The following is a 27,955-nucleotide window of genomic DNA, read 5'->3' as shown; positions in this document are numbered from 1 at the left end:
CCTGGCTCTGGTGCTCAAAACAGGAGCAACAAACTCCTTCCCAGACAATGTGTAGAGTAAAACAATGAGCTAATATATTTCTCCAAGAGAAAAGTGAATAAAGTTCATTGTAGAATACTTTCCTGTGATAAACCACTTGAAGACACATCCAAGGACAAATTATAGTTGGATGTGTCTGAAGTCTGTGGTAAAATGGAAAAAAAAAACATGGAAAATCAGAAGTTTGGGGATGGGAAATAAGGGATCTTGAGGGTCTCTAATTTGGGTAGGGTCAGTAGGAACTGTTATCTTGCTGATGTCACATCTGGAGGCAGTCACAGAAATGGACCTCTGAATTTGGGGATGGTTTCAAAGAGTATCAGAAGAATTGACTTGTGGGGATTCTTTCCCTGAGCTTCTCCTTAGGGAGGTAAGTTTGAACCAATATCTGCATAGAATAAAAATGTCAATTGTGGTACTCAAAGATATATCTGAAAAAGCCTCTCCAAATTCATTCTTCTTTTCACACAGCATCTTCAGTTCCAAACTTTCAGGAAACTGTCCCAAGAGCCAGTTGCTGCAGCCATGCCATCTGCAGTTACTCCCAAACAGCTCACCCTATTATCGTGTCCAGACAGAAGGCCTGTAGGTTTAAATAATAATGGTTCATGATCTGCTGTGATGATTAAGGTGGATAATTTAATGTTTTAAGCACAATATTAAAACACCCTAAGAACCACAATATTGATGAGATGAAAAGACAAGACCCACAGTTTTTGGAGAGGCAGTGAATTAGTTTGGAGGAAAATTATTTTGCCTGAACTCAGCAGATCTCTAAGCAGAGTTCCAAATTTTGGGTAGCACAGGTGGCCCTCACTTGTCATTCACCTTCCCTCTGATGGCACAATTATCTAGAGGAAAGGCTCCACACAGACAAGGGATGTATGAAATCCATCTGCAGCGGACTATAACTCATCTTTCTTGATAACTCAGAGAGGAACAATATGCAACCTATATGCCAGCATTCCAACAACCGACAGATTGGTTAGAACTGAGCTGTGCATTAAAGAGTGGTCAGGAAAAAGGAACACTTTCATGTTGGAATAAGGGAAACTGACATTTGATTTTGCTCAGTCTCCCATTCTTCTAATTTTAGATTATATTAGGTCATGATTTGGTTTTTTTTTTAAAAAGCCTGTTCCCAAATGGATATGCATTACTCTGTGTACAGTTTTCTGTGAATATAAAAAAAAACGGTTGCCATGACTCACCCACACGTTCTGCTTTCAGACTATCCCAGATATTGCAATTAAAATCATCATATCCGGCCAGGAGGAGGCGCCCGCTGCGGGAGAAAGCGACTGAGGTAATTCCACACACAATGGTCTCATGAGCAAAGTTGATGAGCTCTTGGTCTGCCCGAAGATCAAAGAGGCGACAGGAGGCATCATCTGAACCAGTGCAAATGGCTTCCCCACTGGGGAAGAACTAGGTGTGGGGTGGGGGGAGAGAGAGAGAGAGACAGAAATAGAGACAGAGACACACACAGAGACAGAGACACACAGAAAGAGATATCATTTGCTTCTGTTGTCTTCTGCAGGTTATTTCTGCCCTAATCTTTGACATTGTTTCAGGGTCCAGCTCACTTCCACCCTCAGTTCAAGGAAGGGTTTCAGAAACTTACTGAAATGGCATTGATATCTGATTCATGTCCTGTAAATGTCTGGCGGCAAGCTCCTTCTCGGATGTCCCACAGCTTGGCACTGGCATCACAGGCTCCTGAAATGAAAAGCTTGAAGTCCGGGGAGACTGCCAGGCTCATGCAGTCCCCAGTGTGTCCTATGAATGTGGTCTTCGTCTGCCCTGTTTCAATATCCCACAGCATGCTGAAGAGGAAGAAGAAGTGGCTTAAGCTGAACTGAGTAGCTATTTCGATCATCTTCATATTTGGTACAGGCATGGAATACTTACAGATCTAGGCAGCTGTATTCAAAAGTAATCTAACAATAAAATTGCTATAAACTCAGGGTGAATAATACATAAAGTAGGATATTCATTCATTCTTTCATTCATTCATTTGTATCCTGCTTTTATTATTTTTACAAATAACTCAAGACCGCAAACATCTCCAGCATATCTTCCCCCTTCTATTTTTCCTACATTTAAATATGTGAACAGCCTCCTAATTGCAAAAGGGTCCTCTCGTTATGCAGTTTGGACATTTTGATCTAAAGTTAGATTCAGCCAAAGATCTCTTAATCACTTCTACCCCTTTGGAAGAGCAACCAAAAACTGTGCCAAATGGGAGTGAGTGACTGAGAGGCAGAATAACTTAATAGATTGTGGAAGCTAGCAGAGCTAAACATTCTTCACCGGTTTTTCTTCATGCAGCAAAATTCAGCAGACTTTTTTTCTTTATTGGCTTTCACAAATGGGGCCTAGGTTGGGTGTCTATGCTTGACAGATTCTTCTAGGGGATGACATAAAAAGGAAGTAGCAGTGGCAGAGTCTGCTGTCAGAGTTTGATGAAAACAGCTATTCCCATTGATTCCTTAGAACCAAGTAGAGATGAAATCATCATGCAATGAGTATGCAAACAATACTTTAAAAAAGAAAAAAGAAAGCAGCAGCTACAATACCCTTCAAAGGAAGAATTTGGGTGAGGCAAGGAAGTGCCACCAGCAGAGTCTTAACATTTTGAAACAAAATTGATTTTTGGTCCTCCCTTAGCTTTCTCTAATTCAGACTGGCCACCACATCCTGGTTGAGAATTATGGGAATAGAACATATCTGAAGACCTCCAATTTAAGAGAAGGGTGGGATAGGTGAGGCAGGGGTGTCAAACTGTTCTCCCATGGGCCAGATGCGTCACACACAGGCTCTGCTCACCCCAACTCCGTGAATGGGAAAAACATCACAAAATATCACATGACGGCAACATGACATGGCAAGTTTGACACCCATGGGTTAGAGTATTAAACCTAGATTTAAGGCATAGTAGCAGTTAGCTGAGTTAGGTAATAAAAATAAAAAATAGGTAGGAGCCCTGGTGGCACAGTGGTTAGAATGCAGTATTATAGGCACACTTTGCCAACTTCCTAGAGTTCAATCCTGACGGGGCTCAAGGTTGATTCCATTCTGAGGTCGGTAAAATGAGGATCCAGATAGTTGAGGGCAATATGCTGACATTGTAAACTGTGCAAAAAGTGCTGTATATAAGTCTAAATGACATTGCTATTGCTAAATAAATAAGGATACCCATATGGTTGCTTGCTGGCCAGTTCATACAACCGTAAACAGAAGTACTCACCAAGTGGTGTCCCCAGAGCTAGTTACAATATTATTGTCATCCAGGAATCGGCAGCAGGAGAGATAGCCTGCAGAGCAGGAGTAAGGAATGTTGTTGAAGGGAAGAAAGAGGCTAAGACTTATACAGGGCACATTTTCTTCCAGAGATATTTTGTTTTTGTTTTTTATCAACAGAAGCTGGATTTTGCAGCACATTGTAATTTAATTATGTGGCTGAAAAAAATGAGAATTTTTCATTCTATAAAATTATACTATTTATATTTAAATTATTATCTTTTATCCTGCTTCTGCTGGTCACATGGAACCATCAGACACCCTATCCAGAGTAGTCTCTGGCTTCTGAGATGTTAATTCAGATGTAATTCCATAAGCTTGCAACCAACTTTTCATTGTTGGAGCAACAATGTATAAATTCTCAAATTCTTTTTTATTCCTCATCTGGAGAGCTACAAAAACATGTTTTAAATGGAAGTTGTAGAGTTTCTCAACCATTCCTGTTGCAATATAATATTTTGCTTTCCTTTTTTTTTCATGGATTGTAGCTACAGCTTCACCAAGACTTAGAGCAAAAGATCACCTGCATGAGCTGCGAGCTCCCTGTTCACTTTCACGCTTCCTTCACGACTCTTGAGGTTATAGATGGAGCACATATTATCAAGACCTCCACAGGCCACAAAATTCCCTGATGGAGCATAGGCACACGTCATGACCCAAGAAGACTTGAGAGGGATGGCATGAACCTGCAATTAAAGAGTAGGACAGAAATCCACCATTAGCTCCTTGGTCAGAGATGAGAAAAGCAACAGCTATAATAGGAATAGTCTAGATTCTAGAAAGTAGACTCAGAGGCAAAATGCTAGCAGTCACTTTTCATTCCTAGCATTGCTTGCTAACAGATTGTGGACGTATCATCTATTTGCTGATGTATCTCCTACCTTGTTAGTTGTATAAGTATCCCATACAATGAGTTTTCCATCTTGTGAAGCACTGACCAGAAGTCTATAAGAGAAGAAAGATGTTATCATTGGGATCTAAAGGTTAAACTGCATCAAGTCCACCTCTCCACCCCACAACCTTCTCGTACAATGCATCTTCAAGGTAATTTTCTTCACCATCTTATAGTAAAGTTTGTTCTCCATCTTACAGCAAAGAATTCATAGTCAAGGGATGGGAAGGTAGAAGTGTGACTGGGGTGTGTGTGTGTGTTTACATGTATAGTTCAGAATACAGAATTATTCATTTTGCTGCTATTTCTATTGTATGATAACCAATTTACATTTTCAGTATAGACTTCATGAAATGAATGACGTATATTTTATACACAGTTAGAAAGGAACTTATTATAGAGTCATTGGTGCTTTCTAGCACAGATAATAAGAGCCTTTGGTGAGCTAATTTGTTTGAGTAGTTGGGCTGGTTCACTGGGAAGGGACTCAATGGAATAAGATAGCAACTCTGGGGCTGAAGTCCATACAACTTAAATTTGTCGAAGCTGAGAAACACTGCTATATACCATTCCTTACTTGGAATCTGTGGACCAGTGACAAGCATAGATCTTGGCCAGATGTCCACGCAGAGTTCTCCGTGTCCGCAGCTGTATGCGCCCAACCACTTCCATGTCAGCAACAAGCTATACAGGGAAGAAGAAATTTAACTCTTATTCTAAAGGTTTTCACTAATGGGCTGTATCAAGTCAGTTGCTGAACCTGCAGTTCTCTTGAACTTGTGTTAGACATAACCATTTAGGCAAACTTGATTTAAACAGAGTAATATACTGTTAGCATTTCCTACCTGAGCAAGTGTAGTATCAGCACAAGCTTTTCGAGCTTCCTGAAAGAAAAAAGGCAAGAGATGAAATTTTTATACCCCCAGCATTTCTACCTGCTATCCTTTATGAAGCAGTTTCAAACTAATCTGTGACCGTCTTCATTTATCTCAGCCTTTAAGAGCAGAGAACACCCTTCACTCAAACAGAATTCAGGTTTTTCCCCTTCCAGCTGACCAATAGGAGAGTAGAAAGAATGTAATGCAACTGGTGACTTGGAGTAACAAAATTCCCTCAACCCAAATCCCTACAAAAACAAAATACAAGCAATTGCTTTCTCTTCCCCCCACCCCCACCCATGTTTTTCAGTATTTTATACATATATTGACATGCATTTATCTGGTGGTTTACAAATAAGATTTGAGAAGTACTGAAATGTTCCCACAGCTTCCTAGCTGCTTGACCACCATTCCTTTGTCTTTTAAAAGTCCATGTGAATTGTTAAAGTTACATGAGAGTATATGGCAATTGTATTGCTGTGCACATGTCCAAGTAATCATGACGATAGATTCATATGGCTACCTTGGCTGTAAGAAGCTAAGTTCTAAACTACATATTGTAGGAATAGGCCAGCTGCAGGAATGGTATCTTGGGTACAAGGAGAGAATAATGACTTGGGCCAGAGAGCGAAAGAGTGGGATGAAACAATATTCCTGAGAGTGAAAACATGGCCTGTCTGTAGTAATTTTTTTAAAAAATATCATTTTGTTGTGATTTCAAATAAGCCAGAACAAAGTCAAAAATATCAAGTCTGCTCCCAAAAAATAAATAACATGAGATCAAAGATCACAATCAATCCCAAGTATGGGGTGGTGGAGTGGGGGAGCATTGACTAGACTTTGGAGTGAAAAGTATAGCAAAGAACCCTTCCCAGAGGCTCCTGTATGATGAAATTGCCCTTCAATAATCAACATTTCAATTTTCTTTGAAAAACAATTGATAACAGTCCACTTGTTGCCAAACTCTGTATTTTTTCACCACTTTTCTTCCTAAGTAGGTAAAATGAGTTGTTTTCATAACAGCCCTGTGATGAAGATTAGGCCAAAAAAAAAGATGTAATTGGACAAAAGTCTTGAATTAGCTTCTGGACTGGTTGAAGATTAGGATCCACTTGGGTTTTACAAATCCAGGATTCTGTCAGTTTCTCTCTTTTGGTAGTTGCAAAGCACTTAAGCAATGTAAAGCTGCAGACATCTTAGGTGTGTGCAGATAGAGTCAAATGTAAATTGAAACAATACAGGCTGTCCTCGACTTACAACAGTTCATATAAATTGGACTGCCGTTTATTAGAAATGGTGTATCGTTTCCTGCTTGGGCAGGGGGTTGAACTAGATGACCTATAAGGTCCCTTCCAACTCTGATTATCTGTTAAATCTGTTAGAGTCACGCAGCAGGCTTTCATGCCTAAAGTGGGCCTACAACTCACAGCTTCCCGTTTTCTAGGTCACCACCTTCACCACTAAAGCAAATTGGCTAAAAATAAAAACAAATAAAAATAAGAACCACCTGATGAACCACAGCAATGAGGCTGGGAGGTCCCAAGGACATTTTCAGGAATATGGTGCTTACAGGTTTAAACTTATCTAACACTGACTAATGTGCATTATCTGAGTTGTAATCTTTAAAATAATTGTGTGAGATACCATCTGTGGCGTTCGGAAAAGACTGAGCTGAAGTCTTCACTCCGGTCCGTGTTTCCAGCGGGAACACGGACCGTTCCTATTGGCTGATGCCGTTTGACAGCCGGCTATAAAAGGGAGCTGTCAAATGGCATCAGCTGTTGTCTGCCAGCTGGCTACCTTGTTAGTGCGGCAGCCGCAGCAACCCTTTATTGCTGCAATAAAGTAAAAGCTGAAGTTCGCTCCGTGTTTACCTCAGATTATTCCGCCGCTCCACAACACCATCCTCCGTGTTGCACATAGGGAGCTGAGGCTGAGGAGATTGCTTATGATGTTATAGATGAAATATGAATGAGGGTTTCATAGGTCAGCCTTTATCCTTACTTAAAGTGGTGGAAAACGGTCCTATCTCAGCCATTTCCCTCTTGTTCTCAGCATTACCTCAATCTGCTTCTTCAGCTGCTCAGCCTCCTGCTTCATCTGCTCTATTTCACCCATCGTGACAGACTAATTTTCAGCTTTTGCTTGCAGTCCCCTGGGCCCTGTTGAGATTAAAGGAGAAAGAGGAAAAACCCTAAGAATGTGAAATCTTGGTTTATTTTTATAGCTATAGCAATCACATTTAAACTTATATACCACTCCATAGTGCTTTAAAGCACACTTTAAGTAATTTACAGAGTCAGCATATTGCCTCCAACAATCTGGGTTCTTGTTTTACTGACATCAGAAGGATGGAAGGCCTTGAGTCAACCTTGAGCCTGTCAGGATCGAACTCCAGGCTGTGAGAAGTGAATTAACCTGCAATACTCATTTTAACCACTGCGCCATCAGGTTTTTTTTAATGTTTACAAGATCTCCAATAGTGAATCAACAGCGCTCCCTTATGTAACAGAAGGCATAAAAAATGGAAGTCACACCTTCCTATAGTTCTGGGTCAAAGCAAATCAGCAAACTGCCACAAATCAGTGGAAGAAGTTCACTTAGCCAAATTTGACTCCAGTAAATGTTATGTTGCCACCACTTCTTATTATGCATACTTGGATATGTAAGAAAGCAGGATGAGTCATTGCACACATAATATGATTGTAAGTGAGTCATGTATTGCTGGGAACAAAAAGGGGGCTTCATATGGAAAGCCATAACACTACACAAAAAATATTCTATCTATCTGCTCTGGGGCTGTTGTTTTTTTCATTTAAACATGAAACCAACTCAACAAACTGATATCTATTGTTGCAAAGCCAAATATTTTTTCTGCAATAGTTTAGCCAGTCCATTTAATATTTCTTCGTGTTTGCATAATGTTAGCCTTCAGCCACATCATTCCACCAGGTTTCCCTCAATTGTCTACCCTGCTGCTTCCAGCTACAGCCTGCTGTTGATGTGCTAGTATTTGTAATTGATTCCTGCTGCTGTGACATCAATGTGAATGTCATCTGGGGGGGCAGATCTCCATGCTAGGAAAGAAGTCCACCTGCCAGTTTTTGCAGACTGAGTAGTTGGCAACCCTACTTTTACTTGAATAACTCCCACAACACTGTCAAATTACTTAGGAAGACTGTATTACTAATATTCTTCTCATCCTTCCTATTACCTATCTCTTCCCACTTATGACTATAACCATGTATCTTTACAATTTATATTGTTTTATTTGTTTTCCTAGTACGTTTTGATTGCGTATTAGTAACCTATGTATGATTTGATTGCTTATAGTAACCTATGACTTTCACTAAATATTGTATCTTAGGATTTTTGATGAATGTATTTTATTTTTTCTTATGTACATTGAGAGCATATGCACCAAAGATAAATTCCTTGTGTGTCCAATCACACTTGGCTAATAAAGAATTCTATTCTATTCTATTCTATTCTATTCTATTCTATTCTATTCTATTCTATTCTATTCTATTCTATTCTATTCCATTCCATTCCATTCCACTCCACTCCACTCCACTCCACTCTATTCTATTAAGAGCAGGTTGTTGTTTTTTTAAACTTCAGCAGCTTGAAAATGTGTGGACCAACAAATTAGTTGGCTGGAGAATTCTGGGAGTTGAAGTCCAAACATCTTCAGGCTGCCAAACTCAAGAAATACTGCTCTAGAAATTAATTATCTTTTGGCAACCAATTGCACCAAATCAATCAGGTTGCTTTCAGGGGAGGATTAACTGTGGAGTTATTGTTCATTCACAACATTATACCATAGTTATAAGAGTTTAGCAGGATCAGCTAGTGGGATTAAGCCCAGGCTTGCTACAAAATCTACTAGAAGCAATGGTGGGATTCAAAAATTTTTATTACCAGTTCTGTGGGCATGGCTTGGTGGGTGTGGTGTGACTTGGTGGGCATGGTGTGGCTTGGTGGGTGTGGCTTGGTGTGGCAGGGGAAGGATACTGTAAAATCCCCATTCCCTCCCCACCCCACTAACCTGCTTTCCAGCTCCGTTCTCCTGTGCAGGGCAACAAAAGAAGACCCAGCTAATCAGCTGGGACTCGGAAGGCAGAGAATAGATGGGGTGGGGCCAGTCAGACGTGGTATTTGCTGGTTCTCTGAACTACTCAAAATTTCCACTACCGGTTCTCCAGAACTGGTCAGAACCTGCTGAATACCAACTCTGACTAGAAGGATTTCAACAGCAGGAGGTTGGGAGAAACCAAAGTTTCTACAACAGAGAAAGGAGCCAATCCCAAATTCAGTGAAATTCCAGAAAAAAATGACTTGGCAGCTTAAGGACAATGACCTTAAGAGACCATAACAAATGCCATGTGAAGACTGCCATGTGCCATAATGGAATGTACTATAATGGAAACAACAAAGGGAAAAGTATCTTCATTCTCAATGTCTTGTACAGGTATAAAAAGATATCATAGCTCAGGGGTCTCCAACCTTGGCCGCTTTAAGACTTGTGGACTTCTGGGAGTTGAAGTCCACAAGTCACAATAGCTAATGTTTTCAAAAGCTGCTGAGACATCCAGAAGGGCTAGGATGAATATATCACCCAAGGTAAGTGCTAACAAAGGCTGTCACCTGTGTTTGGTTAGCTTCACTCCTGGTCTTCCTCCAGCTACATTCTAGGCATCTCCTGCATTGTTTCATTTCCCAGAGCTGCTCTATAAATCAGGGAGCTCTACAGGATCTGCAATCACAGAATCCACATAGGCACAAACTGGTCTAAGGCCCTTATCACATGCTTATCCTTATCTGCAGCCAAGATCTTAGCCAGACTGTGTGTCGGGCTTCAACAATGCTGCCGACGGAATGAAGCCCAACACGTCGTTATGGTTGGGGGAGAGCTGCCTACTTTGAAGGTCCCGAGTCGATGACAGCTGACGAAGCCAGGCGCAACCGCCTCTCCCCACTTCGGTGCGACTGGCTGGGAAAATGCCTTATCAGCTGTTCGGCATTTTGCAAAGCTCTAAGCACAACGCCTCCCACTCTTCTCCTTTACCAGCCGGGAAATACTTTGGGATATCGTTTTGTCTGGTCAGCATTCCACATAGGGGATATCAGGTGGATTGGGTTGGACAGACGACACTCGGGGAGGGGGAAGGTGTTATTTGGGGGGTTGGGTTGTAGCGCGTGAGATTGCTATAGATGGATGTTGGGTGTTTTGCTAAGGGCGTATGTTAGCTAATTAATGGGGGGTGAATGGGAAATATAAACAGAGCTGAGAGGCAGACGATCTCAGTGCTGGCTTTACTAGAACTTTCCGTTTGTTGCTGCTGGTGGAGGAAGCCAAAATAAACACACATTGCTACATTAAGACTGTGAGTAAAGTGTTTTATGAACCAGTTTCAGTGACCTCCCGTAAGAGCTGACAGAAAGCCAGCGCTGACCCTTACTATTTACTCCATTGGTGAATCATCATGGCAGAAGGTAAAGACCCTGATTTTTTGGAGGAAGAGGCTTGCGAGGAAGTTGAAGAGAGAGGTGAGCAGAGACAGAACCATGAGGATATTGGGGAGAAGACGGAGGATATTCCGCCAGCAGCGCAGCCAGCCATGCGGCCAAAAGTGCGTTTGAGTGAATGGAGTTACGCTCCAAAAGGGCTGCCCCAAATGGAATGAACATTGAACTGGAAAGTGAAACGGTGGTCTGGAGCAGAAGACAGCCAGTGGATGGTTCCACGTAGTGACACATTGGAACTTTTACATCAGCAGTTCGGAGAGATGACATTGCGAGGGCCCATAGATAGAGGCTCTTTTGGGCGTAAACAAGCCTTAACTCCTGATAGTAGTTCTTTGGGCACACCAAAATCAATGGGATTCAGGGAATCTGATGTAGGAAGAGGCTTGGAACAGTCAGATTTGCATACTAGAGGATTAGATGAGAGAAGTGTGGGATCTGAAAGTTATTCCATAAGATCTGGCTCTATAGAAAGACGAGATATGGAGTATGGGCCCCATTGGGGAGGGCAGGCACCAGGAAGATGGGGACCACCTCCCCTGACTGCTACTTTGATGGGTCTGCACAAAAAGTAGCTGTATTTCTGGGTCAGGTATTGAATCATTTTGACTTATATGGTCAATATTATCCTTCCACTTGGTCAATGATTATTGCACACTGGAATATTGGTGGGGGAGGCATACAAATGGGCAGCTGATTTGTTTTGTACCAGGGCAGAGGAGTAAGGAGATATAGGGCAATTTTTGGCCACCTTACGAACTAGATTCGAGGACACAACAGCTGATAAATGAGCTGAAGAAGATCTTCTGGCCATAAAACAGAAAGGAAGAATGGCCAGAGAATATGTCAATGAATTTCGAAGGGTGATTAGCAAACTGCTTATACCTGAAAGTTTATTGATACATCTATTTCAATAAGGTCTGGACTCTAAGTTGCATCAAGCCTGTCTGTACAGGGGCTCGCATGTTAGGCTCACCGAATGGTATCAGGTATCAATAGAATTAGATGATGGACTCAACGCTTGAAACCTAAACTTGAAAGCAATGTCCAAACACGTAAAACTATGGATCCAGTAACAAAACCCCAGACTAAAGGCATAATCCAAGTGGTAGAGGAATAATGAAATGTTTCCGATGTAATAAACCGGGGCATAAAGCTGTAGCATGCCCTATACCCCCTTTGACATTAGAGAGAATGCCTCGACTCGATCTAGAGAGTGCCTGAACCAGATAAACTAGGAGTGATTGGCATGGACAGGAGAAAGTGAGGGGTGTTAGAAGCAAATCACCAGAGGACCATAATGAGGGTAACAGTTCCAGTATACTGACTACGGTTCCAGCCAACTGTGATTTAGAAGGTGGTATACCTGATGATCTGATGGTGAGTAAACCAATCCATCCTTTTATCTTGCCTGTTTTTCTATGGAATAAGCGGACTGAACAAGGAATCAAGGTGGGGGCACTAATTGATTCTGGGTGCACAAGATGTTTGATAACTAAAGTGGTGGTGGACAAACTAAGTTTAAACGTCATCAAATTGGATGTACCCATTAAATTTGAACAGGTGGACCAGTTCATATTAGGTGGGGTTCCAGCGACCCAAAGAACTGAATATCTTAAAATGGTGATTGGTGAACACTGGGAGTGGATTTCTTTTGTGGTGGTTCCTCATATGAGTGAAGCAGTAATCTTGGGTTTAGCTTGCCTTGATAAGTATACCAACTATAAAATGGGAAGGAGGGTATCAGAAATTGATGCTAGCAGTTGGCCCTCATCCACCTAGTCATCATGGAGCACAGCGGGCTCCTGAACACGCATTGATAAAGGAATTATCAACCGTACAACCCTACCCTTATGAATATAAAGATTTGGCCAAGGTGTTCGAAGAAGATGGCACTGATTGTTTACCACCACACCGCTCGACAGATTGTGCCATATAGAGTTGATCCTAGGTGCACCTTTACCTAAGCCACGAATGTACTCCATGACCCACAAAGAATTAGTAGAAATGAGAAAATATATCGAAATTTTTTTTAAAAGGGGTTTCATCACTCCAAGTAGATCACATGTGGCAGCGCCTGTGTTATTCCATGAAAAAAAAGATGGCAGCTTATGTTTATGTGTAGACTATCAAGGGTTAAATGCCATCTGTGCAGAACCGTTATATTCATTACCATTAATGAAAGACCTACTTAACACCTCAGCACAAGGTCGCATATTTACAAAACTTGATCTACGAGAAGCATATTACGAGTATGAATTAGGGAAGGAGATGAATGGAAGACTACTTTTAATTGTCCATTGGGTAGTTATTGTTATAAGGTGATGCCGTTCGGACTGCAAGGGGCTCCAGCTGTATTTATGCAGCTGATAAACAACATGTTGTATGAACATTTATATAGAGGAGTTTTGGTTTATTTGGACGACATTTTAATTTATTCAAAGTCTGAACAAGAACATATCCAATTAGTCAGACAGGTGCTCAAAAAACTGTTAGACGCTCAACTTTACATGAAACTCTCAAAATGCGAGTTTCATACTCAACAACTGGATTACCTCAGTTACCATATTTTTGAATGAGGTATTGAGATGGACCCAAAGAAAGTAGAAACCGTGTTAAAGTGGCAAGCCCAAACCACTAGGAAACAGCTGCAGAGTTTCTTGGGGTTTGCAAATTTTTATTGGCAGTTCATTCCCTGTTTTGCCAATGTTGCTCTACCGCTGACAGATTTATTAAAGACAAAACCTTTAGGAATTAAAGATACAAAGGCAAACACTAAGCTGCCATGGACAAAGGTATGTCAACAGGCATTTGACAACTTAAAAGAGTATTTTAGTGAAGGAACCAGTGTTAAAACATCCAGATATTGAGTTACCCTTTGTAATCCAGGCAGATGCCAGCGACGTAGCAGTAGGAGCGGTGCTACTGCAAAGGGGTACAGATGGGGTTTTACACCCGTGTGCATACACCTCTCGTAAGTTCAGCCCAACTGAACGTAATTGGGCGATATGGCAGAAGGAAGTTTTCACAGTTCGTTGATCATTATTGACCTGGAGACATTTGTTGGAGGGCAGTCCAAAACCGTTCGAGCTCTGGACTGACCATAAAAATTTGGAAGCCCTCAAAATCCACGTCGTTTATCGCCAAAACAAGTTCATTGGACTTTATTTTTTTAAGAGGTTTAGATTCACATTGAAACATGTCCCAGCAGGGAAAAACTTTATAGTGGATGCTTTATCCTGACTTCCACAGTATTGTAGCCAACACGAGAACACAATCCAACCGCTTATACCAATAATTGATCGAGTCACAGGAACTAAAGCCATTATACTAGCGCCAGATCTGCCTGTATTGTTAGCAGAAGATGATTGGTTGGCACATAACATAAATCAAATCAAAATGAAAGATGGTATAGCCTGGCATGGGAAAAAAAATTATGTATCAAATGTATTGAGATCAGTGGTACTGAAAAGATGTCATGATGTTAAGCAGGCAGGACACTATGGATTCCTGAAATCCTTACATTTAGCAAAATGACAGTTTTGGTATCTAGGCATGCGATCGGATATCGAAGCATATGTGAAGTCCTGTCCAACTTGCATGATAAATAAAACTAAAATAGGGAAACCGATGGGTCTATTGCAGTCTGTATCGGAACTGATGAAACCATGGCAAGAAATCGGAATGGATTTCATAGTGGATTTACCAGAAAATAATGGGTACAAGTTATATGGACTGTTATCGATTTATTTTTGAAACAGGCACATTTTATACCGTGTAAAGGAATACCATCGGCTAAAACACTAGCACAGTTATTCATACAACAAATATATCGATTACATGGAGTACCCAAACGGATTATATCTGATAGAGGAGTGCAGTTTACATCCAAATTTTGGCGTGAATTCCTCAATGCGATTGGATCGACACAAGGGTTAAGTATAGCCTACCATCTGGCTACCAATGGTGCAGCCGAATGAGCGAACGCGGCCATCAAACAATATCTCCAATGTTATGTTGATTATCAACAAAGCAATTGGACAACTTTACTGCCATACGCTGAAGTTGCATACAACAACGTGGTTCATAGTACCACCAGTTATTCCCCTTTTCAAATAGTTAATGGGATGGAATTTACACCCATACAGGAATGGCCGCAAGCTGCACAGTCACAAGAAACTCCCAATACCACTACGTGGGCAACTAATATAGCGAAACAATGGGATTCAGTGTGAATCACATTTTAAAAAGCCCAGGAAGCATATGCAATCCAAAGCAACAAGAAACGATCCGACCAAAAGCCATATAATATTGGAGACTGGGTTTATTTATCAACAAAATACATACAGCTGGGTTTAAATAAGAAGAAATTAGGACCAAAATATATTGGACCGTTTCAGATATTACGAATCATAAATCTGGTAACAGTGAGGCTTCAACTGCCATCCCGTTTTAAACGAATTCACCCTATATTCCACATTGCTCTACTAAAACTGGCTAATATGGCCAGACAAGAACCGAGAGCGATTCTGCCGGGACCAGTACATGCTGATCATTACAAAATTGACAAGATACTTGATTCACGCCGATGATGGGGTGTCCTGCAATATCTAGTTAGCTGGAAGGGGTATCCACTATCACATGCAGCATGGATACCATGTACAGATGTGTCCGCTCCTTGGTTGTGGCAGCGGTTCCATAGGAAATATCCCACGAAAGCGGTTGGGGAGGGGGAATTGTATATACAAGATAATTATTTCCTATTTTTGTTTCAGAGAGTCACATGGTAGAGGGGGCCGCATGTCGGGCTTCAACAACGCTGCCGATGGAATGAAGCCCAACACATCGTTATGGTTGGGGGAGAGCTGCCTACCTTGAAGGTCCCGAGTCAATGACAGCTGACGAATCCAGGCTCAACTGCCTCTCCCCACTTTGGTGCGACTGGCTGGGAAAATGCCTTATCAGCTGTTCGGCGTTTTGCAAAGCTCTAAGCACAACACCTCCCACTCTTCTCCTTTACCAGCCAGGAAATACTTCGGGATATCGCTTTTGTTTGGTCAGCATTCCACATAGGGGATATTGGGTGGATTGGGGTGGACGGGTGACACTGGGAGGGGGAAGGTGTTATTTGGGGGATTGGCTGGTAGCGTGCGAGATTGCTGTAGATGGCTGTTGGGTGTTTTGCTAAGGGCGGATGTTAGCTAATTAATGGGGAGGTGAACGGGAAATATAAACAGTGCTGAGAGGCAGACGCTCTCAGCGCTAGCTTTACTCGGACTTTCCATTTGTTGCTGCTGGTGGAGAAAGCCAAAATAAACACACATTGCTACATCAAGACTGTGAGTAAAGTGTTTTATTGAACCAGTTTCAGCGACCTCCCGTAGGAGCTGACACTGTGCACCATAGCCTTTTTTAATTATTTATTTTTATTGCTTTTAAAATAATGACAAAAAGGAAAGAAACATAGAATATCAAGATAATTGTGATAAAAATACATATATTGTCAAAGAAAAGAAATACATAGAAAATATTTTTAATGGAAAAATACAATAAAGGAAAAGTATTTATAATTTTTAACAGTAAATATTACAATTCTCTATATACTTTTCTAATGCAATTATTATTCAAGTATATATACATTTCTAAAACATATAACTTTCATGTCTTTGATCTACTGTATATTGATTAAATGTGTGAAGTATTTCATTATATCTGTCCATACAAAGTCTATGTCTACAGGCAATCCATTCATAGATGGCAAGTGCAATCAGGTTTTCAATCCACTGAATAAATGGAACCATACCTTTATCTTTCCAATGCTCCAATATCAGTCTCCTACATAGTAAGGACGACCTGGAGAATCCATTTAGATTGTCCCGTTGTCAAATTCCAAGTACTAGGGACAAACCATGCACCAGAATCTTGGGAATAACCCCAAATCCTATTGGTTCTATCAGTTGCTTAGGTAGGGTGACTGAACAGAGGCCCCTCCCTCCTGTAGAAGGTCGAGAGGGATGTTATTTTTTTACTTTATTTATTTATTTTGTCAAGCGATTATAACATAACAGTTATAAGTATTGCATAGTTATGAATTCATGAAATGGATATATATAAGAAAAATAAAAAAAACAATAGGACAGGGACGGTAGGCACATTGGTGCGCTTATGCACGCCCCCTACATATTAACATGCTCCAACTCTAGATCATGATGCCACTGCCTCAAGACTAAAAGCCAGGTCTAATGTGTGACCCCTGCTCTTTTATTGTTCTCTATAAGTTGGATAAAGTCTTACGGTTGCTATGGTGTTCATGAATTTCTAGCTCTGACTCTGGCCACAAACAAGGCAGATGGAAGTCCCCCAACACCATCAACCTGGAAAACTCCACTACCAATTCAGTTATACAGTGTCCAGGAGCTCAGGCAGGACTTCCACATCACGGGAAGGAAAGTAACTGAGCAGCAAACTAACTGATCCTTATAACTCAATTTCACAAACTGGGTGGGAAGGCCCCTAAAGACACAGCCACCTCCAACAAAAAAAGCCACACCCAATCTGCCCAAACCCTCCATTCACAGTGGGAAATGCTACCCCATTTCAAGTACCAAACATTTCAGCCTTACATTCAGTATTGGTAGTAATTGGTAATTGATTGGTTCATTAAATTCACTGGAAGGCAATAATTATTTTTTTGCTGGCAAATGAAGGAACAAGAGCCATTTTCTCAGTTATTAATTAATAATACTATAATTCTAAACTGGTGAGACCATTCTCTGAAATAATATTGGCTCGTCTATTTGATCAGGCTTATTCCTAACTATTGACTTTCCTCAGTATAAATATAATTATTAAATCCTTTCAGTTAAGCTTCTATCTCACCTAATTAAATCATTTTCAAATGCTAATCAACTATCCCATTTATATCCAAATTGAATTTGAAGATTTTAGTTTACTCTTGTCCTCATGACCTCATCCACTGTTTTGACCATGAGTTGACCAAAGAAGACCAAGTTGTCTAACTTCAGCTATGTTATGAAATTAGGGTTGTTAGCAGCATCCAAAACTTTGTTAAGCCAAACAGTGCCATATGAAAATTTAAAATAAATCATGTGCGTGTGTTTGTGTGTATGTGTGTTATATGGGTGTGTGTGTGTGTGTGTGTATTGAAGCAACAGAGTACCTTATTACTTTCAGTGTGAAAATAATCTGCTGTTTAAATGCTGTTTAAATCAATTTTTAAAATATTTAAAACATTTTAATAATTGATCAAGGTTGAAGCTTACTAAATAGCAAAAGCAGAATGATTAAGGCTATAATTCTGTCCAATACATGGTTAGAGGGGGAAAGTATGACTGAGGTTTACTTTTAGGTAGATCAAGAGAACTTGAGTATATTTCAGAAGCCTGGATGCAGTATGGAAATTATCTGAATGGATGGAAATACATCATTCATTGTTTTCTCCAGTCTTCCATTCTTTTTAATTTCAGGTTCCCTTGAAATTTCCCTCTGAGTCCCATGAACAGGTTAGATTTCAAGGTGGTCTCTGAGTGATTTGCATCTAACTTGATGATTACAGGGAAGGTGGTTGGACTCATGCTATCTAAATGACTCAGCAAGGAGGTAGTAAGAGAAGACAAATACATGGACAAAGACATCTGATCATTTGGAGAACTCCAGCCTTGCATTGGAAAACTGTATCTCTTGTCGGCACTGAGCGCGAGCAGTTTCAGAATCAGAATTGTTCATTTTTCTTTGGAGGAGATTGAATCTGAATGCAGTGTTACAGATGCAGATTTTGTCCCACAAGACAAGTTACAATTTTGAAAGCAAGATTTTTTAAAAATCTACAGTATAAAAAAATATTCCTGTCTTTGTTCAGGTCCTCCAACCTGACTTATAGAGGAGTGGCCTCCAACCTTTTGGGAACCAGGGACCAGTTCCATAGAGAGAGTTTTTTCCATGGACTAGAGAGGGCATGGTTTCTCATATGCTGCCTGCATCCATGGATGGGGCTTCACTTGTTTGTGCAGCCCAGTTACTGTCATTCCATGGACCATTGCTAGTCCATGGACTGGGGGTTGGGGACCCCGCTATAGAGAACTTTATATTTAAAACAAACACAAAAACCCACAGATAGCTTTTTGCAAGCTGATGCCCTCATATATGTTGACTACACGTCCCATAATTATAAGTCAGCATGGAATGATAAAAGACAATAATGAGAATTTTAGTTCAGCTGCCATAAAATACTATACTTGATATCCTGACATCTATACTTCATTCCTGAGTCACCAAACCAGTGAAGATCAAAGAAAACCTTACAGTCCTTGATGGAAGATGATATTCATAAATATTGGATCTGCATATAAATATCAGATTCTCTTCTATGGGAGAGACAATAATTCATAGTGTATTTCAAGTTTATTCTGAACTGTCTGTTAGGAATTTTTTTAAAAAGAGCTTGTTTTATTTCAGCTATTGTTTTTCCTAAACAAACCAATCATCTAATGCTTGATTTTCAGTTGTTTTCAGGGCACTGGGAGATGTGAACCATCACCCCACTAGCACTTCTGTCTCATGAGATCTGCTAGCTTCACCAGTTTTCCAATGTTTATCTTCACAGCCCACTTTAACTCTCAAGGCTGATTAATATTTTCCCAGGAAACCAGTCAGTTGTATTCCTTATCTTAAACTCTCATTTGTTCACATTGTTTTTCCTGGAAATTGTTGTCCATAAAATACCACAAGGATCTGAGTAAATGACTTACGCTGTGCCCTGGAAAACACGAATTAGAAATGTCTATGCTTTGAAAAAGACATCCTTTGTGCACCTTATATTTTAGTGCAAATCTAAAGGGATTTTGTGTGCACATTAACTAATCTACTGTACATAAAGGTAAATTGCAGACATGGAGACAGAAAAATCCTAGCAGACTTAAAAATGCATCAGAGAAACAACTGCATTGTGAGAAGCCAATTCTTACTTCCCTCCAGATGGCCCATCTTTCTAACTCCCTTAATTGTCTGCCCTTTGAACTCTCCATCTCAATATTTCAAATGCCTTCTGTCCTATGTTCTTCAGAAAGAGTTAGGCATACTGACTAGAAATATCATTGCCAAGTTTTCTTTCCACTACATCAAAGTGCTGGCTCTCTAATTATAATATAATAAATAGGATAGAAAGGACAGGACAGGATAGAGTAGAACAGAACAGAACAGAACAGAATAGAATAACAACTAATGGAAGCAGATATGGCAAAAGGTTACACATACTTTACCCCATAACAAACAAACAAACTTTTTAAACCCATAGATGCCATGTACATATTGGATTTTCCAGATATGATTATGGCTGTGGAATCTTACATGGTCATCCAAATTTCCCCCAGAATTTCATATACCAAAGTTTCACCAAAGTTTTGGAAAAGCCACACTACCTGTCAATTATGTCAACTTCTCTTTGACTTCTGCAATGAGCAGCTCATTAGCAAAATCAATGAGCCCAGTGAGAATGAGTCCTGCAGCAAGATCCTTTGTGGGATTGGTGGATCATTACCAATGGAAGGTCAACATGATGCACATCAATCTCTCTCAAAATGGTTTGCTAGCTGTTTTCTGAAGTTTTGTGGAACTTGCTGGAAATTAAGGGATGCATACAGTCAACTTCTCAAGCAGAGATACAATGGATAGAGCAATACAGCAGAAAGAACTTTCTTCCCACTGCAGAAGGAAAAGAACCTGATTTACAACAGTCAGCAGCTGGTAGATGTGAGTGTTTGCAATAAATTGACAAACAAATATGTTTATGTGATGGAGGTGCAGGTATGGAATTAAATCTCAACCATCACAATAGGAACAATATGTGCTGTACACTGGCCCTGTTCCAAAAGGGATTGACATTTTGTTGAGAGAATATTTGGAGAATGTAACCACATGAATAAATCAGAAGAGGGTCTTCTTTGTCTACCTAAGGCATAATGTGTGTGTGTGTGTGTGTGTGTGTGTGTGTGTGTTGACCTGAAAAGGCCTTTCTCAGTGGTGGCACAGCAGCCAGTTAGGGGATTCTCTTCTGGAAGAAATCCACAGAACCAAGTTTTATTTTAAATATCCAAGATTTAGATTTAATGTTACAGATAGTTTTTATCTTGTAGGTCTTGGTTTCCGTTAACCTTTGTGTTTTATGAAAATTCTCTTTTTGTAGTATCTTTTGTTGCCTTTAGAAAGGCAGTATATGCATTATGACTGACTTCATTTACATTCCTTCTTCAGTAACATAAAGATTAATGTCAACAATAGAAAGTCTTCTGTCAGCCTTCAAGATTTTCTTCCTTTGCTTTGCATCTTTTGGCTGTCATAAGTAACTGGGGGAGGAGGGGAGACATGGTTATGGGAAGCGAGCTGGAGGTGTTACAAAACAGAACTGTATAAGTTGGGGGGGGGGTGAAGGTTCTTGCTTAGGCTTCTATCCTATGCTATGCACAGCTGCAACTCTTTATCAAAATATGTCAAGGTCAACGGACAGAGGCCTCATCACCACCTGGAGATGCTATACACAACTTTTAATTGGATGAGCCAATTGAACTATTGGGGTGGGAACGTTGCCAACACTTTGTATATGTGATTTACGTGCTCATTTTCTCAGATTCAGAATTCTTTTGTTGCTACCACTTGACTTCCAGTAAAAGATATCTTTTCTCTAATTAATGGAGTCTTAAGTATTTCTTTTTTGGATTTTGAATGGAGCACCATCTGACACCTTCATTTCTTGCCACTTCCCATTCTCTTGCCGCCTTTGGGCCTTTGCTCTTCTGCCTGACAGTGTTAATCCTCTTGCAGTAGAAAGGCTTGGAGGTCCATTTTCATCTGAATCTGCAACATCTGGCAAGGTTTTGCTCATAGGGGCTCATCTGAATTCTCATACTGTTCTGGAGGATGTTCTGTTCTTGGAAACTGGTTCAAATATAGTAGGGAGCTCAAAATGCCTCTTGTACTTTTTGATAGTGGGAGAAGCAGTGTGAAAGGAAGCAATTAAAAAAAAAGTGGCTGTGTATGTTGAAAATATATCCTAAGCAAAGTTGTAAAAAAGTAGAGATGTCCACTTCTGCTGTAGATCTAATGCAACAGAATGGTTGGATGTTTCTCTGACTGGGCAAAAGCCACGGTTTGACTTGTCCTTGCCTCTTTTCTATATACCACCTTTTAGAACATAGAACTATAGGGATGGTAGGGACCTTGTTCTAGTCTAATCTCCTGCACAAGGCAGGACATCTTATTATACCATCCTGGTCAAATGGTGGTCCAGTCTATTTTTGAAAAAGTCCAGTGATGGAGCATCCGCAACCCTGGGAGGCAAACTGTTCCATTGATTAATTGTTCTCACTGTCAGAAAATTCATCCTTATTCCTAGGTTGGACCTCTCTTTAATAAGCGTTCACCCATCACTTATTTGTATCTGTTTTTTATTGTGCTGACCAGAACTATACACAGTATTACAAGTGTGGTTTTGCTTTGTTCCTGCTTTGCTTTAAGACCTGATCTGAATCATGACCCAACTTATCTGGCTTGAGATCTGGCTTGAGATTTTGCTGTATTCCAACTAGCACAATCGACCTGCTGGTCCTTTCCTTTCTTGGATATGTTTACCAATTTACAAGACCGGAATATGGGAGAGTGCTCAATATAGAGGTTCCCTCCATTATACATGCTATATCAATACTATGAAAATATTCCAGTCCATAGCTACATATGCTGTCTTGAGATTCTGGAGGAAATAAGGAATACAAGTATAACAAACAAACAAATGAATAAATAAACAGCTTAGGAAAGTGGAGGGTTTTTGGGGGGTGGGATGTGGGAAGAGATTTCATGTTTCTCCAATGTCAGTGCAACATTGCACTGTGTCCAAATGTGTAAGTTGTGAACTGGAAAGCCCTTGGTTCAGATATCACCAAGATCGTGAAAGGAGGTGATCTTTAGTATGTTGCTCTTTCTTAGCCACAGACTTTTAGTGAGGGTTACTGGAATAATAATGCGGGTACTAAGCAGTATTGTTTTACTGTTATTATTATTTTTTGTACGTCCTGTGAATAACACAGGTTAAAAACAGAAAAATGTTAGAGGTATGTATTGCAATCAATATCAAGGCTAAATGAACCTGCTCAGAAATAAGGTCTCTACAGTAATAGAGCTTATTTGCAACCAAAATGTATTGGAGCAATAGTTTAACTGGCCAATAGCTACTTCTTTCAGATGAATGTAGCTTTATGTTTTCCTAACCTGATGTTTCTTATATTCTCTTTCTCTCTCTTTCTCCTTCCTGTTCTGTTTTTAGGCCTGCAGAAGGAGTCATGCTTGCCTGGTGGAAGAGTTACTGAACTGTCAGGAGATAGGATTCTGGGACACAGGGTCACTTCTGAGAAGGGATTGGAAGAGCTAAATATAGCAGAAGAGTACGGAAGAGCTTAGGCTCAGGTCTCCAGGAGAACCTTTAAATCTCTCCAAGGGACCAACTGTTCCCGCCTTAGGACACGAAGCCACAGCGAGGGATAAGAATAACTTTCCATCTATTTCCCTACGAGCTTTGTCCCACAGCTACATAAAGTGAAAGCTGGCCTTTAAATGTAGGGGTGCCTTTTGAGAGTAGTTGGGTGGACATACAAGAAGAAAGTTGCTCAACAAGCAGGTTTCAGGGCAGATGAGTAATTGGTCAAGTATCTGTAATAGTACATAGACTGGATCATAAGGACAATTTATAATTTATAATAATACAATGCCTTAAACTTATCCAAGTTTAGTGGACATCCACATTTGAAACAGTATTATAATGCCTATGTTGGGACTAAGTATAAATCCTAAAGCAGCTAAAGCTTTATGGAGTGTATCACGTAATTTTCATTCAAAGAGGAAAAACTGGAAAAGAGAAAGGGAGGGAGAATAAAACAGAATACCAATCCAATCTGAAAAAAAAAAAAACAGTTTTATGACAACACTATCTGAATTTACTTTATTGTAGCATCTTCCAATATCTCCCTTTTTGTTGCTTAAATCTGAATGGTAATTTTAAACAAGTTAAAACTTAGTTGTCATATTAAAACATTAATAGGCTTAGATTGTTTGGGATAGATATTTTCTTCCAGAGCAACAAAGTTGCCTGCAGTTTTTGGACTATTAAATTGGACAAGATATAATAGTTGGAATTAAGTCAGATAAATATTTCAGAGTTTCACATGCCTCTCTCTTTAATCAAAAAGGAGCTTATTCTTTTTGCATTGAATCCTTCCTCTATGCCGCTAGGTACAACATACATAAGTCCCTTGCATCTGTTTGGCTGAAAGATTTCTGGTTGAAATTCTCTTAGAGCACTTCCTGGCTGAACAGTGATGGGAATACAGGTGTCCACAGAGTAATTACCCATTTATCAAGGGGAAGCACACTGAAAGTAAAGCAATAAGACCCTTGACTTGTTTTTATTGCTTGTTCTGTCTGAAAAAGCAATCGTCTACCAGCTGCTGCAGTGTATTTCGCTGTTCAACAGTGAACTTCCAAGGGACTTGAATTGCTTTTTCTAAATCCAAATACTCCTCAGGCTTTCATTGAATAGTGGTAAGAAAAACAAGGTTGGATCCTTCTTATTCCATCTGTATGTTCCCTTATTCCTAAACTGGGAATTTATTTGATATCACATTATCCTCCTATATGCTTCCTGATAACAGATAAAGACAAGTAAGGGTAGAGACATTAAGACATTATTTTGGGTATGCGATTCTTAACCTCATGTATGGGAGAAGGACTTTTGGACAGATCCAAAGCATACTCACTAATTGAAATGACTTCTTTCTAGGCTGAACAAAACAGAGCAATATCAGGAGAATACATAATAGATAACCTAAACAACTCCACTTTTAATTCATTCAACAACCCATTTTTCCCTCTTGAGGGAGGCCTTTTTTGTGAGGTCCATGCTAAACAAAACAGAAAAGGAAAAACATGATAAAAGGAAGATTAATAGAGGACTTGGAAGTCCATATAATCTTTGGGCAGGTAGTAATTGATCACCCTGGTGACTTCCTATAGAACTGGATAGATTACCCACATCTTGCTAGAAAGGATGAAAAAATTACCCTTATCTATTTTCTGTCCCACAGCTCTTCTTTCAAAACTGCTTCTCTCCAAAAGAATGAGAACACAAAACATACTGTGCAGGTATGTTTATAATTTCTTATTTGATGGGTACGCTCAAGGCACATGTACTAAAGATGCTGTGATGGGAACCAAGTTCCTATATATTTGAGTTGTGATCATTTCTGCCCTGAAGAGCATTGCTCTATCTGTCTGTGAGATCCTTTCTTCATACTAGTACATATGGATGGAAAAACATCTGTAATACCACTTTACTAGAGTCTTTAATTTACAACCTTAATGGCTCAGGATATTGGTTCATGGTTGAAAATTGTAGCATCACCTTTAAAAGGGCATATTTCCCTGTCCACCATGTCTATAGTTTTGAAATTAACATGTGAAGGTGGCCCTGAGAAAGACCATGATTCTAATGAAATGGCCTATCATTCATCTTCTCAAGTTAAGTCTTCCTCTTCAAGCAGATACCCAGTAGCCTTTTTTTTTACACATTCCAAGGCAGGTACTCAGAAACCTTATTTGCACTCCAAGTCAAAAAGAGAAGCCAAAGAGTACAACAGCACCAACTCTCAAGAACACAGAGAAAAGAGAGTATCACAGCAGTCTTACCGTAATGTAAGGGTGGCTCCTTGGAAGAGGGGGAAAGCAGATCCCTCTGGGCAGGAGACCCAGGCTACACCGCTAGTTCCCTTCAGCTGTTCCTGCACTAGCCGTCAGTCTACACACTTGATGTCTCTCGTTCACTCTCAGTGTCTCATCCTCATCCTGGATAGATCTCTCTGGGGGAGCTGGGATGCTGTAAGGCAAGGGGTGGGAGCAACTCCATGAGCAGCATCAGGCAAATTAAATCAGACACCAGTGAGTTGGCTAAATCGGATTGAGACTTAATGCAAAGCAGGTGGATAGGGAAAGGATAGATGATAATGTGCTTTGTTTAAAAGGAAAAAGAAAACAAGAGAGGCTGATATAATTGATTTCTGTTGCATTAAGGTTGCACTGATACAGCTAAGATAATCCAGAGAGAAGAACATACATGCAGTTTTGAATGGGTCTAGAAAAGGATTGAGAAACCAAAGGCGGGCAGCCACGAGGCTTCCTCTCATGCACCTGGGAAGGGGTAACAGTGGGATCTCACTTTCTCGGGTAGCGATTCTGACAAATTTTTTTTGTCTGTTACCAGAAGAAGAAGGTGGGCTGGCAAAAGCATTTTGGCAGTGGTGTGCTCTGGGATGCTGCTGTAGGATTATCTTGCCCTCAATCTCTTTTAATCTCACCCACAGCTTTGGCCCAAGCCTGAGATAAATACCTTTTAACGGATTGCATCTGACGTCAGGAAGCCATCAATCTAATCAGCTGGGCCACTTTTGGGCCAGAGGTAGCCACCAGAATGCTTCAAGGCCAGGTTCTCTCACATGTACCTATATCCTGACAAAGAAACTGGCCACTTGCCTTCCTCTTAGAAAGAATATCCACCTCTGGTTCTATAAGTGGCCCTGACAGGACAGAAATGGGTAGGGAGAATTAGATAATGCTGCAAAGGGAATGGAAATGTCATTTTATTATCCTTCCTTCTCTGTCCTTCTCCTAAGATATGATCACATTTATAGAGCTCATTTCAAGTATTCCAGAATCTCATCACCTTCATTTCGGCAACATCAAGTCCTTTAGAAAATTCAAACGGAAATGAATCTTCTTCTTGACTCACTTCTAACATGAGGGGTCCCTGGTGTTCTCTGAGCTTGGTTGCTTTCTTGCAGATGTTTCATTACCCAAACTAGGTAACATCATCAGTGCTATCATTGCCAGCAGCAATGGTGTTTTAGAAAAGTCATACATTCCCAGTAAGTCCACCTGGGGAAAAGAGCTAAAGCCTATTACACAAAAAGCATCTGTTTAACATTCCCACTCAAGAAATATGTTGCTGTCATGCACTTGGTAGACAAGTCATGCACTTGGAAAAGTTAGTCAAAGGTCATGCATGATATACAGGTGAAACTCGAAAAATTAGAATATCGTGCAAAAGTTCATTTATTTCAGTAATGCAACTTAAAAGGTGAAACTAATATATGAGATAGACTCATTACATGCAAAGCAAGATATTTCAAGCCGTGATGTGGCATAATTGAGAGGATTATGGCTTACAGCTCACGAAAACCTCAAATCCACAATCTAAGAAAATTAGAATATTACATGCAATCAATAAAACAAGGATTGTACATAGAACAATATCGGACTTCTGAAAAGTATAAGCATGCATATGTGCTCAGTATTTGGTTTGGGCCCCTTTTGCAGCAATTACTGACTCAAAGCAGCGTGGCATGGAAGCTATCAGCCTGTGGCACTGCTGAGGTGTTATGGAAGACCAGGATGCTTCAATAACGGCCTTCAGCTCTTCTGCATTGTTCGGTCTCATGTCTCTCATCTTTCTCTTGGCAATGCCCCATAGATTCTCTATGGGGTTCAGGTCAGGCGAGTTTGCTGGCCAATCAAGCACAGTAATCCCACGGTCATTGAACCAGGTTTTAGTGCTTTTGGCAGTGTGGGCAGGTGCCAAGTCCTGCTGGAAAATGAAGTCAGCATCCCCATAAAGCTCGTCTGTGGAAGGAAGCATGAAGTGCTCCAAAATCTCCTGGTAGAAGGCTGCGTTGACCCTCGACTTAATGAAGTACAGTGGACCAACACCAGCAGATGACATGGCTCCCCAAATCAACACAGACTGTGGAAACTTCACACTGGACTTCAAGCATCTTGCAGTGTGTGCCTCTCCATTCTTCCTCCAGACTCTGGGTCCTTGGTTTCCAAATGAGATGCAAAAGTTGCTCTCATCAGAAAGGAGGACCTTGGACCACTGAGCAACAGACCAGTTCTGTTTTTCTTTAGCCCAGGTAAGATGCTTCTGATGTTGTTTGTTGTTCAGGAGCGGCTTGACAAGAGGAATACGACATTTGAAGTCCATGTCCAGGATCCGTCTGTGTGTGGTGGCTCTTGATGCACTGACTCCAGCCTCAGTCCACTCCTTGTGAAAGTCCCCAACACTTTTGAATGGCCTTTTCCTGACAATCCTCTCCAGGCTGTGGTCATCCCTGCTGCTTGTGCACCTTTTTCTTCCACACTTTTCTCTTCCACATAACTTTCTATTAATGTGCTTTGATACAGCACTTTGGGAACATCCAACTTCTTT

The 27,955-nt window shown here is 40.4% G+C and overlaps 1 protein-coding gene and 1 long non-coding RNA gene across 3 annotated transcripts; one reads left to right on the top strand and one right to left on the bottom strand.

Moving 5' to 3' along the window:
- Positions 1-305: 305 nt before the first annotated feature.
- GNB3 (G protein subunit beta 3) lies at positions 306-25,567 on the bottom strand. 2 transcript variants are annotated; one of them, XM_026686247.2, is made up of 10 exons: positions 25,384-25,567; positions 7,174-7,274; positions 5,080-5,118; positions 4,812-4,918; positions 4,224-4,287; positions 3,866-4,028; positions 3,290-3,356; positions 1,664-1,865; positions 1,251-1,467; positions 306-622 (listed from the first exon to the last, which is right to left on the bottom strand). In XM_026686247.2, exons 2-10 carry the CDS (start codon positions 7,228-7,230, stop codon positions 516-518), a joined length of 1,023 nt encoding a protein of 340 aa, XP_026542032.1. In that variant the 5' UTR covers positions 7,231-7,274; positions 25,384-25,567; the 3' UTR covers positions 306-515. The 2 variants fall into 2 exon arrangements, with proteins under 2 accessions (XP_026542032.1, XP_087810151.1); XM_087954025.1 differs by lacking the exons at positions 7,174-7,274; positions 25,384-25,567 and adding an exon at positions 6,987-7,162.
- Positions 15,856-20,274, top strand: LOC148132392 (uncharacterized). Its single transcript, XR_015747941.1, has 3 exons — positions 15,856-15,977; positions 18,126-18,161; positions 19,171-20,274. It is a non-coding gene; the product is annotated as an uncharacterized LOC148132392 (long non-coding RNA).
- Positions 25,568-27,955: the final 2,388 nt, after the last annotated feature.

This window comes from Notechis scutatus, chromosome 2, assembly GCF_049901735.1.
Source record: "Notechis scutatus isolate UNSWTSFEM ecotype Mainland chromosome 2, rNotScu1.2, whole genome shotgun sequence".
NCBI lineage: Eukaryota > Metazoa > Chordata > Lepidosauria > Squamata > Elapidae > Notechis > Notechis scutatus.
Note: the sequence above shows the minus strand (reverse complement) of the source record. Positions and strands in the feature narration are given on the sequence as shown.

What these genes read in the sequence shown, in the direction of transcription:
- GNB3 (XM_026686247.2), bottom strand. Translation starts at nt 7,230, where the DNA reads ATGGGTGAAATAGAGCAGATGAAGCAGGAGGCTGAGCAGCTGAAGAAG. An exon ending in AGCTGAAGAAGCAGATTGAG is followed by an intron (nt 5,119 to 7,173) that starts GTAATGCTGAGA and finishes TTTTTCTTTCAG; the next exon opens with GAAGCTCGAAAAGCTTGTGC. An exon ending in GGAGCTCGCAGCTCATGCAG is followed by an intron (nt 3,357 to 3,865) that starts GTGATCTTTTGC and finishes CCTGCTCTGCAG; the next exon opens with GCTATCTCTCCTGCTGCCGA.